Genomic DNA, 15170 nt, shown 5'->3' with positions numbered 1-15170 from the left:
GAGGAGGAATTCCTGGAGTGTGTACGGGATGGTTTTCCGGACCAATACAAAGAACAAAGAAATGTACAGCACAGGAACAGGCCCTTCGGCCCTCCAAGCCTGCGCCGACCATGCTGCCCGTCTAAACTACAATCTTCTACACTTCCTGGGTCCGTATCCCTCTATTCCCATCCTATTCATGTATTTGTCAAGGTGCCCCTTAAACATCACGATCGTCCCTGCTTCCACCACCTCCTCCGGTAGCGAGTTCCTCTGTGTAAAAAACTTGCTTCGTACATCTCCTCTAAACCTTGCCCCTCGCACCTTAAACCTATGCCCCCTAGTAATTGAACCCTCTACCCCGGGGAAAAGCCTCTGACTATCCACTCTGTCTATGCCCCTCATAATTTTGTAGACTTCTATCAGGTCGCCCCTCAACCTCCGTCGTTCCAGTGAGAACAAACCGAGTTTATTCAACCGCTCCCATAGCTAATGCCCTCCATACCAGGCAACATCCTGGAAAATCTCTTCTGCATCCTCTCTAAAGCCTCCACATCCTTCTGGTAGTGTGGCAACCAGAATGGAACACTATACTCCAAGTGTGGCCTAACTAAGGTTCTATATAGCTGCAACATGACTTGCCAATTCTTATACTCAATGCCACAGCCAATGAAGGCAAGCATGCCGTATGCCTTCTTGACTACCTTCTCCACCTGTGTTGCCCCTTTCAGTGACCTGTGGACCTGTACACCTAGATCTCTCTGACTTTCAATCCTCTTGAGGGTTCTACCATTCACTGTATATTCCCTACCTGTATTAGACCTTCCAAAATGCATTACCTCACATTTGTCCGGATTAAACTCCATCTGCCATCTCTCCGCCCAAGTCTCCAAACGATCTAAATCCTGCTGTATCCTCTGACAGTCCTCATCGCTATCCGCAATTCCACCAACCTTTGTGTCGTCTGCAAACTTACTAATCAGACCAGTTACATTTTCCTCCAAATCATTTATATATACTACAAACAGCAAAGGTCCCAGCACTGATCCCTGTGGAACACCACTGGTCACAGCCCTCCAATTAGAAAAGCAACCTTCCATTGCTACTCTCTGCCTTCTATGACCTAGCCAGTTGAGGAACCAACTAAGGGTAGGCCATTCAAGACTGGACACTGTGTAATGAGAACGAAATCATTGGCAATCTAGTTCTGCAAGAGCCCTTGGGGATGACGCGGCCATAATATGATAGAATTTTTCATCAAGGTGGGGGAGAGTGAAGCAGTTGCTTCTGAGACTTGGGTCCTTCATATATAATCTTTATTGTCACAAGCTTACATTAACACTGCAATGAAGTTACTGTGAAAAGCCCCTAGTCGCCACACTCCGGCGCCTGTTCGGGTACACAGAGGGAGAATTCAGAATGTCCAATTCACCTGACAGCATGTTTGCAGTGGTTAGCACAGTTGCTTCACAGCACCAGGGTCCCAGGTTCGATTCCCTGCTTGGTACACTGTCTGTGCGGAGTCTGCACGTCCTCCCCGTGTCTGCGTGGGTCACGATGGTGTTCGCTGGAGTTCAGAAGAATGAGGGGGGGATCTCATAGAAACCTGTAAAATTCTAACAGGACTGGACAGGGTAGAATGTTCCCGATGGTAGGTGTGTCCAGAACCAGGGGTCCACAGTCTGAGGATACGGGGCGAGGCCATTTCGGACAGAGATAAGGGAGACATTTCTTCACCCAGGGAAGTGGTCGGCCTGTAGAATTCGTTGCCACAGGAAGTCGTTGAGTCCAAAACATTGTCTGGTTACAAGAAGCAGTTAGATACAGCACTTACAGCGAAGGGGATCAAAGGATATGGGGGGAAAGTGGAACAGGTTACTGAGTAGGAATGGAGTTATGAATGGTGGAGTGGGCTTGAAGGGCCGAATGGCTATATCTCTAGTTTCTATATGGGGTAAATGCAGCTGAAGGAATACACTCCCCTCTTCCTGCCGTGGTTAACACTTTCTTGTAAAAATCAGAAATTCCACCCTATGATTCTGTGCACTCCCCCCCCCCCCCCCCCCCCCCCCCCCCCCCCCCCCCCCCCCCCCCCCCCCCCCCACAGCAGGGAATCGGTGGCCGTTTGCGCTAGTTTTCTCGGCGTAAAACATCACCGTTTTCACGCCGGCATGTTTAGTTTCCCAAACAGAGAATCCAGCCCTCTGTCTCTGTGCCACACTTTCCTCCTTTGTGATGTTCAATAGATTCTCCCTCATTGACCAGTCTTTGGGTCACCTGTCCCAATACCTCCTTAATGTGAGATTAAACCCTCCGTCACGCTCCTGTGAAACACTTTGGGGGTTTTACGATACCAGGGGTTCTGTATAAATAAGAAATTGTTGTTGTTTAGTGTTGCTGCCTCGGCTCAAACACTGAGAATGACTATTTAGGGGGAGTCATTCGCGTCAGATAACATACCATCAATCTGTCGCTGAGGTAATGTCGCAAGAGGCAGCAGCCCGGGAGAATTCATCATCTTGGTGACGAGAGAGGAATCCAGTTGTTCCAAACCAGGACCAAACATGGCGAAGCGGGGTTCTGCCTGAGGCACCAGCGAGTAGAGGAACGAGGTCATGGAGCTGTAGGCCGGATGACTCAGTTTCCAGTGCTTCCTCCCCTCGGGAGAGCTCCTTAAGTACCTGCCCGTGAAGAAAGGTGCAGTCATCGTTTATTCACATCCTGGTCACACTCGAGAAGAGACACGAGCCCAAAGCGTAAAACACAAGAAGGATGAAAAATGTAATAACCTGCACGGGACACAAGGGACGGAGTCGATTTTTTCCCCCTGTGGCTCGAGTACTGTGAGCTCCCTACCAACTGCGGGGCTGGTAATCATGTTGTATAGAAGGTAGGCCAGACAGGAACCAACTGACAGAGAGACAGAGGACACGGTGAGGTTCAACCGAACCCCTTTGTAAATAGTACGTATTATAAACAAACATCTTGTGTTTCTCATCTGACTCCATAAGACATAGGAGCAGCATTAGGCCACTCGGCCCATCGAGTCTGCTCCGCCATTCAATCATGGCTGATATTTTCTCATCCCCATTCTCCTGCCTTCTCCCCATAACCCCTGATCCCCTTATTAATCAGGAACCTATCTATCTCTGTGTTAAAGACACTCAGTGATTTGGCCTCCACAGCCTTCTGCGGCAAAGAGTTCCACAGATTCACCACCCTCTGGCTGAAGAAATTCCTCCTCATCTCTGTTTTAAAGGATCGTCCCTTTAGTCTGAGATGGTGTCCTCTGCTTCTAGTTTTTCCCACAAGTGGAAACATCCTCTCCACATCCACTCTATCCAGGCCTCGCAGTATCCTGTAAGTTTCAATAAGATCCCCCCTCATCCTTCTAAACTCCAACGAGTACAGACCCAGAGTCCTCAACCGTTCCTCATACGACAAGCTCTTCATTCCAGGGATCATTCTTGTGAACCTCCTCTGGACCCTTTCCAAGGCCAGCACATGCTTCCTTAGATACGGGGCCCAAAACTGCTCACAATACTCCAAATGGGGTCTGACCAGAGCCTTATACAGCCTCAGAAGAACATGCCTGGTCTTGTATTCTAGCCCTCTTGACATGAATGCTCACATTGCATTTGCCTTCTTAACTGCCGACTGAACCTGCACGTTAACCTTCAGAGAATCGTGAACAAGGACTCCCAAGTCCCTTTCTGCTTCTGATTTCCTAAGCATTTCCCCATTTAGAAAATAGTCTATGCCTAAATTCCTCCTTCCAAAGTGCACAACCTCACACTTTTCCACATTGTATTTCATCTGCCACTTCATTGCCCACTCTCCTAGCCTGTCCAAATCCTTCTGCAGCCCACCTGCTTCCTCAATACTACCTGTCCCTCTACAGATCTTTGTATCATCTGCAAACTTAGCAACAGGGCCTTCAGTTCCTTCTTCCAGATCATTAATGTATATTGTGAAAAGTTGTGGTCCCAGCACCGACCCCTGAGGCACACCACTAGTCACCGGCTGCCATCCTGAAAAAGACCCCTTTATCCCCACTCTCTGCCTTCTGCCAGTCAGCCAATCCTCTATCCATGCCAGGATCTTACCCTGAACACCATGGGCTCTTAACTTATTTAACAGCCTCCTGTGCGGCACCTTGTCAAAGGCCTTCTGGGAATCTAAATAAATCACGTCCACTGGTTCTCCTTTGTCTATCTTCCTTGTTACTTCCTGAAAGAACTCTTAACAGATTTGTCAGACACGACCTCCCTTTGACAAAGCTGTGCTGACTCAGTCCTATTTTACCATGCACTTCCAAGTACTCCGCGATCTCATCTTTAATAACAGACTCTAAAATCTTACCAATGACCGAAGTCAGGCTAACCGGCCTATAATTTCCCCTCTTCTGCCTCCCTCCCTTCTTTCACATCCCGTGAAAGAATTTTAAAAAAAAAGAAAAATCTCACTCTCTCATATAAAGACTAACATTCCATTTGCTCTTATTAATTTCTATACCTGGTCACTGCACTTTTGAGGCTGGTTTAGCACAGGGCTAAATCGCTGGCTTTGAAAGCAGACCAAGGCAGGCCAGCAGCACGGTTCAATTCCCGTACCAGCCTCCCCGAACAGGCGCCGGAACGTGGCGACTAGGGGCTTTTCACAGTAACTTCATTCGAAGCCTACTTGTGACAATACGCAATTTTTTTTTTTTTAAATGATCAAGTCGTATAAACCTCTTTGGACTTCCTCATATTTCACTGTTTAAAAACATTTGACTGCTTCTCGACTGAATCTGGAGGATGTCCCACTTTTTCAGCATTGGAATCCAGCAGTCACAGTTTTGAACATTAATTTAATCCATTAATATCTCTGTCATTCTATGCTCCTGTTTATATAGCCCCCAAGTTGATCACCAGGTGGATCAACGAATGTCCCAAGCCGGGAATCGAACCTGGGACCCTGGCGCTGTGAAGCAACAGTGCTAACCAATGTGCTACCGTGCTTCCCGGCAGCCGTGCCCACCAGGCAGTAGATATTGAGTGAACACTTATCGCACTGATAGGGGCAACAAATGTTGGCCCCCACCCAGCAACGGGCGCACCCCAAGGAAGAATAACTTTGTAAAGCCGGAGCCCGCAGTGATGACTATGTGGTTCATTCTGAGGTGTGAGGGTGATGGTTAATTCCAAGGGGTTGTCTCACTCACGCTGTCATGTAATCCTGCTCGACACCGCCCGTTAGTGGTTTCCTCAGTAACGCAGCATCCGGCAGGGAGAGGTGGTCCACGGAATTCCAGCAGGGAAGATCGCGCAGCAGGAAGTAACGCCACAACAGGGGGTCACGGACGGTGGCATTCCAGTAACGGTTAACGCACCCCAACCGGCAGAGATCGCGTGGCGGCAGCAAGGCCATGACGTCTAGCTGCACCTCCACCTAGAAGGGCAGGGCAGAGGTTCCAATCATTCATTTTAAAGTTTGAAAGTTTCGGGCGAGGAAGGGAAGGACAGTTTTGTGCGGTTCGCAAGAGGGAATATTGGGGAGTGAAGAATTTAGTTTGTCTCAAATAAAAGCAAAATTACTGCGGCTGCTGGAAATCTCAAATAAAAACCAGAAAATGTAAGATAACCTCAGCAGGCCTGACACCATCTGTGGGGGGGGGGGGGGGGGGGGGGGGGGGGTAGAGAAACACAGTTAACGTCTCGAGTGCGTACGACCCTTCCACAGACTGAAGAGGGATCAAAACGTGATCAATTATAGACTTTAGAGGGGGTGGGACAGAATGGAAAGAATGGATCGGTCGGAGTGAAGGAGAGATTGACAAAAATGTCTTGGACATAAGACATGAGGTTCTGATGGAGCTGTATAAAATGCTGGGTTAGGCCCCAATTGGAGTACTGCGTGCAGTTCTGGTCACCGCACTATAGGAAGGATGTGATTGCAGTGGAGAGGGTGCAGAGGAGATTCACCAGGATTATCATAGATTATCATAGAAATTTACAGTGCAGAAGGAGGCCATTCGGCCCATCGAGTCTGCACCGGCTCTTGGAAAGAGCACCCTACCCAAGGTCAACACCTCCACCAAGGTCAACACCTCCACCCTATCCCCATAACCCAGTAACCCCACCCAACATTCAGGGCAAGTTTGGACACTAAGGGCAATTTATCACGGCCAATCCACCTAATCTGCACATCTTTGGACTGTGGGAGGAAACCGGAGCACCCGGAGGAAACCCACGCACACACGGGGAGGATGTGCAGACTCCGCACAGGATGCTGCCTGGGCTGGAGCGTTTCAGCTGTGAAGAGAGGTTGGAGTTGTTTTCCTTGGAGCTGCGAAGGCCGCGGGGGGAACTGATGAGGTGGGCAGAATTATGAGGCACATTGATAGGGTGGGCAGGAAGAAACTTTTGCCCTTAGCAAAGGGATCAATAACCAGTGATTTAAGCTGGGGGGCAGGAGATTTAGGGGGCATTTGAGGAAAATGTCAGGGTGCCACTCTCCCAGAGGCCCAATTACCCGGGGGCCTTCGATCCCCCCATATGTGGGGACCAGGACTGAACGTCGCTCTCCCCAGGTCTCCGCGGCAACGGGGTTAGATCCCAGTGTCTCGGGTAGATCAGGCCAGCTGCATTTTAGAGTGAGCCGATCTGCTCGAGCCTGGGTCTCCCCCGGCCGCGTCGCGCCCCCGTTCGGGGGGGGTGGGGGGCGCAGCCAGCAGATCGCCCCCGTAAAAACCCGTCAATACCTTGCCTATCAAAGTGTGGGTGTGATGTTTTATATTCCAGCTCCAAACATCCTGAACAGCAATTCAAACAACTGACTCATTGATTAAACTGTAGATGAAATCGTCATGTTAAATTACAGACCGCTAAATTCACACTGACGTCAGATGTTTAGGGGCTGTTTATCATAGCTTATCATAGAATTTACAGTGCAGAAGGAGGCCATTCGGCCCATCGAGTCTGCACCGGTTCTTGGAAAGAGCACCCTACCCAAAGTCAACACCTCCACCCTATCCCCATAACCTAGTAACCCCATCCAACACTGAGGGCAATTTTGGACGCTAAGGGCAATTTATCACGGCCAATCCACCTAACCTGCACATCTTTGGACTGTGGGAGGAAACCGGAGCACCCGGAGGAAACCCACGCAGACACGGGGAGAACGTGCAGACTCCGCACAGACAGTGACCCAAGCCGGAATCGAACCTGGGACCCTGGAGCTGTGAAGCAATTGTGCTATCCACAATGCTACCGTGCTGCACAGGGCTAAATCGCTGGCTTTGAAGGCAGGCCAGCAGCGCGGGTTCAATGCCCGTACCAGCCTTCCCGAACAGGCGCCGGAATGTGGCGACTAGGGGCTTTTCACGGTAACTTCATTTGAAGCCTATTTGTGGCAATCAGCCATTTTCATTTCATTTCATTTTTCATGCATCAGATATGTGATTGGCTTTGCACAAAGCACCCTTGCACCAGGAGACAAAGCGGACACCAGAGGAACTTACCGGCAATCTCTGCAAGGCTGCCACTTCTCCCGATTCCCTCTGCCCCTGGAAAGGTGCCCTGTCCGCCGACCGGCGACCGCTGCGCCGCGTGGACCGGTCTCGTAAATACCTTAAGCTCGTACGGATCGCATTCTCAATCCTGCTCCACTCGTTTTCCGCGTCCTCATATCCTGCCATTTCGGGATTCTAATCCGGAACCTCTCCCTGCCCCTCTCGCCCCACTTAGTTCAGTCAGTCCCAGGTGTCGCGCAGCGGAAACGGGCGCCTCTGCGGGGGCGCGCGCCGCAACTCAATCTCCAGCAAACCCCTCAGGTCACCGGCGCCTCACGTCTGCCCTTCACCTTTTCAAAAATTATCGTTAACTGTCGGAAAATAAAGAGTTCCCTCTGCCTCACTCCCGCCCCCCGCCTCCCTCAATCCTCATTAGTCTGCGGTGCCCTCTTGGGCTCTTTGTGGGTCACTCTCTGCCCCAGGCTCCCACTGTCGCTCGGCTATCGGAACTCTCTTCCTCCTCCAGTTTCGCTCTGCCCTGTGACGTTGCCACTCTACACGTCTGTGCTTCCCAGCTGGACACCAGGAAGTCATGGGGTCTTGCAGGAATGTTGGAGTATTCTGGGAGTTGAAGTCGAGTGAAACTGGTTAAGGATTTGGAATTTGTGGCGAGCCCTCCCTGAACAGCTCCACCTCTCTTCCGAGCTCCAGGTCACAAGCCATCTTCTTCAGCAAACTTTTCTCCTGCCCTGACTTCACCGCCCCCCACCCCCCCGCAAGAAGCCTTACAACACCAGGTTAAAGTCCAACGGGTTTGTTTCGATGTCACGAGCTTTCGGAGCGCTGCTCCTGTGAATTGGCAAACAGCATCCTTTCCTTTCTTTTCCTGTCCCCCCCCCCAGTGGAATGATTTGGGATGGTTTCTACTTTAATAGTGTTGTTCAACTTCCCTCTTCGCTGTCTGACTTTCTTTGTGGATTCTATGCCGATACTTTAAAACCAGGAGTGTGGCAGTCACTGCAGAGGCAGAACTCCCCAGGTGTGTCAGCCGACAGGGGCTCGGAGCTCGGGCTCAGCCACAGGAGAGGAGACGGTCACGTAGCCAAGACCGTTCTGGATTGGGGAGTGTAATGACGAGGGAGCCAGTGGCAGTAATGACAAAGGGATTTATTTAGCAGAACGTTGTGATTCTCCTATAATGGGGCTATGTCCCCACGCCAGTGTGAAAAGCGGAGCCAATCACTCCGGCGTCAACGGTCCCCGATAAAGGGGAATGCTCCCCTTCCTAGGTTGGCGCCTGAGTGGCCCCCGCAGCTCCAGTCGGCGGGGTACGGCCTGCGGGGTACGGCGAGTTTGCGCCTGCGCGGAACGGCCGGCGTGATTCCGCGGCTGCGCGGGGGTCCCCTTCTCCGCGCCGCCCCCCCCGGGCAATATGGCGGAGCCCAACAGGGTCCCGGCGCGGAGTAAAGTAGGCCGATCGATAGGCCATGATCGCGGGCCAGGCCACCGTGGCCCCCCCCCCCCCCGGGGTCGGATCCTCCCACCCCTCCCTCCAGGGCGGCCCCCGCACACTCACCTGCCGTGTGGGAGGTGAGTAATCCACGCCGGCGGGTCTCGGCCGAACTCGTCGGCTCATCGAGGCCCGGAGAATCGCCGGGGGGTGGGGGGGGGGGGGGGGTGGCGCTGTCGATGGCCCCCGACCGACGCGGTGGGAATCCCGCGGGTGCCCGAGAATCGGCGCTGGAGACTGGGGAAGCCGGCGTCGGGGCGCGATTCTCGCGTCCCCCCCCCCCCTCGGGGGTTCTCCGACCCGCCGCGGGGTCGGAGAATCCTGAGCGTAAGGTCTGCCCAGGGCAGTAACTATCCACAATCACATTGGGACAACTACCATGTCGGTCTCTGCTTGGCCTGGTTTGCTCACTACTCCACTGATCGCCCCGGAGTCTACCTCGGTCTGTGACCACTCTCTGAAACTCTTATTGCAGAGGCTGCACTTCCTACTGATGTGTCTGCTACTGTCTCCATTTCCTGCTCTAGTTTTAGGACTAACAAGGCAAAGGGAATCGATACCCAATGACCAGCAGGCCGCCAGGAAGTACAGAGGACAATAGGGACCTTGGTGTGCATGTCCATAGATCCCTTACGGCAGCAGCACACTGGGCAGCAACCACATCAGGTGGTTCAGGAGGATTATGGGCTACTTGCCTTTATTAGCCGAGGCATTGTATATAAGAGCAGGGGAGTTATGCTGGAGTTGTAGAACATGCTGGTTAGGCCCCAGCTGGAGCACTGTGTGCAGTTCTGGTCACCACACTATAGGAAGGATGTGATTGCAGTGGAGAGGGTGCAGAGGAGATTCACCAGGATGCTGCCTGGGTTGGAGCGTTCCAGCTGTGAAGAGAGGCTGGTTAGGCTGGGGCTGTTTCCTTGGAGCAGAGAAGGCTGAGGGGGGACCTGATTGTGGTGAATGAAGTTAGGAGGGATATGGATAGGGTGGATAGGAAGGTACTTTTCCAGTTAGTAAAGGGGTAGAGGATTGGATTGGATTTGTTTATTGTCACGTGTACCAAGGTACAGTGAAATGTATTGCTCTGCGTACAGTCCAGACACATCATTCCGTACATGAAAAGAAAATACATAATAGGGCAAACATGAAATGCACAATGTAAATACATAGACACAGGCATTGGGTGAAGCATACAGGAGTAATAATGATCGGTTATTCTCACGAGTAGGCTTCAATGAAGTTACTGTGAAAAGCCTCCACATTCCGGCACCTGTTCGGGGAGGCCGGTACGGGAATTGAACCTACGCTGCTGGCCTTGTTCTGCATTACAAGCCAGCTGTTTAGCCCACTGTGCTAAACCAGTACTACTTGGGAGAGAAGATGTGGAAAGAGATCAGATCAGTCCATAAGAGGGTCGCTTAGGAGTCCGGTAGCAACGGGGAAGAAGCTGTTTTGAAATAAAATAAGATAAAATAATGAATAAAAATAAAATAAATAACCTTTATTGTCACAAGTAGGTTTACATTAACACTGCAATGAAGATACTGTGAAAAGCCCCTAGTCGCCACATTCCGGCACCTGTTCAGGGACACAGAGGGAGAATTCAGAATTCTCAGCTGGTACGGGAATTGAACCCGCGCTGCTGGACTTGTTCTGCATCACAGACCAGCTGTCTAGCCCACTGAGCTACACCAGCCCCGTTTTTTGAATCTGTTTGTGCGTGTTCTCAGACTTCTGTATCTCCCTGGGTCACATTGAGATCCAAAAAGACGAGGTGTTGGGTGTCTTAAAAAATATTAAGGTAGATTTGTCCCCAGGGCCTGATGGGATCTACCCCAGAATACTGAAGGAGGCTGGAGAGGAAATTGCTGAGGCCTTGACAGAAATCTTTGGATCCTCACTGTCTTCAGGTGATGTCCTGGAGGACTGGAGAATAGCCAATGTTGTTCCTCTGTTTAAGAAGGGTAGCAAGGATAATCCAGGGAACTACAGGCCGGTGAGCCTTACTTCAGTGGTAGGGAAATTACTGGAGAGAGTTCTTCGAGACAGGATCTACTCCCACTTGGAAGCAAATGGACGTATTAGTGAGAGGCAGCATGGTTTTGTGAAGGGGAGGTCGTGTCTCACTAACTTGATAGAGTTTTTCGAGGAGGTCACTAAGATGATTGATGCAGGTAGGACAGTGGATGTTGTCCATATGGACTTCAGTAAGGCCTTTGACAAGGTCCCTCATGGTAGACTAGTACAAAAGGTGAAGTCACACGGGATCAGGGGTGAGCTGGCAAGGTGGATACAGAACTGGCTAGGTCATAGAAGGCAGAGAGTAGCAATGGAAGGATGCTTTTCTAATTGGAGGGCTGTGACCAGTGGTGTTCCACAGGGATCAGTGCTGGGACCTTTGCTGTTTGTAGTATATATAAATGATTTGGAGGAAAATGTAACTGGTCTGATTAGTAAGTTTGCAGACGACACAAAGGTTGGTGGAATTGCGGATAGCGATGACGACTGTCAGAGGATACAGCAGGATTTAGATTGTTTGGAGACTTGGGCGGAGAGATGGCAGATGGAGTTTAATCCGGACAAATGTGAGGTAATGCATTTTGGAAGGTCGAATGCAGGTAGGGAATATACAGTGAATGGTAGAACCCTCAGGAATATTGACAGTCAAAGAGATCTAGGAGTACAGGTCCACAGGTCACTGAAAGGGGCAACACAGGTGGAGAAGGTAGTCAAGAAGGCATACGGCATGCTTGCCTTCATTGGCCGGGGCATTAAGTATCAGAATTGGCAAGTCATGTTGCAGCTGTATAGAACCTTAGTTAAGCCACACTTGGAGTATAGTGTTCAATTCTGGTCGCGACACTACCAGAAGGATGTGGAGGCTTTAGAGAGGGTGCAGAGGAGATTTACCAGAATGTTGCCTGGTATGGAGGGCATTAGCTATGAGGAGCGGTTGAATAAACTCGGTTTGTTCTCACTGGAACGAAGGAGGTTGAGGGGCGACCTGATAGAGGTCTACAAAATTATGAGGGGCATTGACAGAGTGGATAGTCAGAGGCTTTTCCCCAGGGTAGAGGGGTCAATTACTAGGGGGCATAGGTTTAAGGTGCGAGGGGCAAGGTTTAGAGGAGATGTACGAGGCAAGTTTTTTACGCAGAGGGTAGTGGGTGCCTGGAACTCGCTACCGGAGGAGGTGGTGGAAGCAGGGACGATAGTGACATTTAAGGGGCATCTTGACAAATACATGAATAGGATGGGAATAGAGGGATACGGACCCAGGAAGTGTAGAAGATTGTAGTTTAGTCGGGCAGCATGGTCGGCACGGGCTTGGAGGGCCGAAGGGCCTGTTCCTGTGCTGTACAGTTCTTTGTTCTTTGTTCTTTGTTCCTGCCCAATGGACGAAGTTGGAAGAGTGAGTAAGCCGGGTGGGAGGGGTCTTTGATTATGCTGCCCGCTTTCCCCAGGCAGCGGGAGGTGTAGATGGAGTCAATGGATGGGAGGCAGGTTTGTGTGATGGACTGGGCGGTGTTCACGACTCTCTGAAGTTTCTTGCGGTCCTGGGCCGAGCAGTTGCCATACCAGGCTGTGATGCAGCCCGATAGGATGCTTTCTATGGTGCATCTGTAAAAGTTGGTAAGGGTTAATGTGGACATGCCGAATTTCCTTAGTTTCCTGAGAAAGTATAGGCGCTGTTGTGCTTTCTTGGTGGTAGCGTCGATGTGGGTGGAGCAGGTCAGATTGTTGGTGATGTGCACCCCGAGGAATCTGAAACTGCCAATAGCCAGGGAGCATAGATTTAAGGTAAGGAGCAGGAGATTTACAGGGGAATTGAGGAAAAACATTTTCACCCAGAGGGCAGGGGGAACCTGGAACTCGCCTGAAAGGGTGGTGGAGGCGGCAACCCTCACAGCATTAAAGAAGCATTTAGATGAACACTTGAAACATCACAGCACACAAGGCCAGGACCTTGTGCTGCATTTTGGGATTAGAATAGATAGGTGCTTGATGGCTAGCATAGACAGGGCGGACCGAAGGGCCTCTGTGTGCTGTAAAACTCTGACTAATTTGAATTTGAGCTGTGTGATTTACTGACTGGTTTATTCAAGTCAGCAGCTGCTGCTCAAAACTCCCTCCGCGTTCCGTAAGGACACATCACTGTCCATTCCTGTCGGACTGGTTTTAATTTTAGTTAGCTTGCTCCGCTTTAGATGTTACAGTGAGTGTATAATTATCGGAAAATGTAATTAGCGCCTTCTCCCCACGCGGTAGATAATTACTGTTCTCACATTGCTCTTTGTGAATAGTTCTCTCTGAGATGTAGATTACTTTAACCTGAGCTCGCATCAGCATTAAACTCTCAGGGGAATCAAACTCCGATCTGCCTGACACAAGTGGAAACTCAAAAGGACTCTCCATCCCATCTGGGTGGCACCATGGAATCCTGCTGGGGAAGCATCCTGCACTTTTCCATCCTTCCCCTTGGCTGGCCCCTCACAGCTCACAGTCTCGGCGGGACCTTGATTCCAGTGAAAAACACTCAATGTCCTCTCACCTCGTCTCACAATCACAGCCTCCCATGCGTGCGATCATCCCAGTAAAATCTCGGTGTGTCTTTTGGTGTCCGCCTTGGCTTATTTCCCAGAAGGGCAGATTGAACAGGGCTAGGTTCTTTACAATGGCGAAGACTGAGGCGATGATCTACTGGAGGTCTGAAGAAGATCATGAAATTATTTCACTGGGAAGGCATAGAGAAAATAAGCTTGATTTTCAAGGGGCGCCGTGATCCCCAAAATGTCCCCCCCCACCCCACCCCCTGGGGGCAGTGTTCATCTCTTAAAGGTGAGACCACTGTGTCTCTCTCTCAGGAGCAAGACCCTCCATTCAGACTGGCCGGCAGCTGGGTAATCCCAACACCGCCCCCGGGGGGTTGGGGACACGGAGAGTCCCCAGTGCTGAGGAGCCAGGACTGGCAGGTTGATCCGGGCTTGGGACTCCCAGCCTGGCGGGGGGGGGGGGGGGGAGAGGGGGGTTGGGTGGGGAGGGGGGGAGGAATATGTGGGCATGAGGGAAGGGATTGGGGGTGGGGGGGGGGAGATGGAGTTCAAGAGGCTGAATGGGAGTGATGGTCAAAATGTGTGGGAGGGGACACTGACTTTGAGAGACTCTGATGGGCTGAGGGAGTCTCCAAAAATGAGACCCCTGCCCCACCTTGTGCCTCCTGCCAGATGCAAGCCCAGTGGTTCCCGTTGCCAGGGTTCCCACTCAATGAACTGAGTGCTTTGCTGGGCCATTCAAGATTCAACCACATTGTGTAGCCAGTTAGAATGGCTGACTCCCGATTTAGAATGGTTAACCCCAATTTAAAATGGCGATCGGAAAAGGCTGATGGGAAAATCAGCCAACAGGACTAAAACGAGCAGCTGCAGGTAGACTGTGTATTTACCTCTGGAAAGGCCAGACAAGATCGATACCAGCAACCACCAGCATAACAAAACACCAGCCATCTGCATACTAATGAGCAATCCCCAGAAACAATGTGCAACAATTTAGACACAAAGCCAACCCAGACTCTTTGGCGCCAACAGGAGCCTACACAAAGGGAGGTGAACGATCACCTCAAGATCGCCCGTCGATCAAGGAATCGCTCCAGCATTGGAGAATATCGACCAAGCGATTGGGACAAAGTCCAATCACTTGGAACCAGGTACAGGGTCCGCCCGAAAGGCGGGAAGCCCCTGGGGACTATAGGAATAGGGTCCAAGTTCAAATCAACCCTTCTGCTACCCCTTCTGCACCCTCCTGTGACCCTTCTGCTAGCCTTCTGCAACAGCCGCTCAAATCGTAAGTCTTACTTCAACGCTCGCTACAAGAAAGGCGCTCCTAGCTATCGATCTGCACCCGCTTTGAATCCCGCAGGCTCAGAACCCAAACAAAAGGCCATTTGTTTCCCTGACCTGGTGGGCCAGTTCCAAGTTAAGTATTGGCCTGTTAGTTGTAGGAAGTAGCTTAGACGTAGAATTTGTGCATGAGTAGCGATTACTGTGTATAATAAATGTGCTTTGATTTAACTCTTACTAAGCGGTGTGTTGGATTATTGATCATTACTCGGACTTGAACCACGTGGCGGTATCATAAAGATACCTGGCGACTCAAGAGCAAAGGTGATAGAACAGAGCAATTAAACTAAGG

General features: G+C 50.9%; 1 protein-coding gene across 1 annotated transcript in view; it reads right to left on the bottom strand.

Moving 5' to 3' along the window:
- Positions 1-8057, bottom strand: part of fbxo4 (F-box protein 4) — a 56051-nt gene extending 47994 nt beyond the window's left edge. Inside the window, exons 1-3 of the mRNA XM_072515596.1 lie at positions 7484-8057; positions 5186-5412; positions 2440-2660 (exon numbers count right to left, since the gene is read on the bottom strand). Coding sequence (XP_072371697.1) covers positions 2440-2660; positions 5186-5412; positions 7484-7660 — 625 coding nt within the window. The 5' untranslated portion in view covers positions 7661-8057. The remainder of the gene's footprint in view (positions 1-2439; positions 2661-5185; positions 5413-7483) is intronic.
- Between the last annotated feature and the right edge of the window lie 7113 nt (positions 8058-15170).

Source organism: Scyliorhinus torazame, chromosome 9 (genome assembly GCF_047496885.1).
Source record: "Scyliorhinus torazame isolate Kashiwa2021f chromosome 9, sScyTor2.1, whole genome shotgun sequence".
NCBI lineage: Eukaryota > Metazoa > Chordata > Chondrichthyes > Carcharhiniformes > Scyliorhinidae > Scyliorhinus > Scyliorhinus torazame.
Note: the sequence above shows the minus strand (reverse complement) of the source record. Positions and strands in the feature narration are given on the sequence as shown.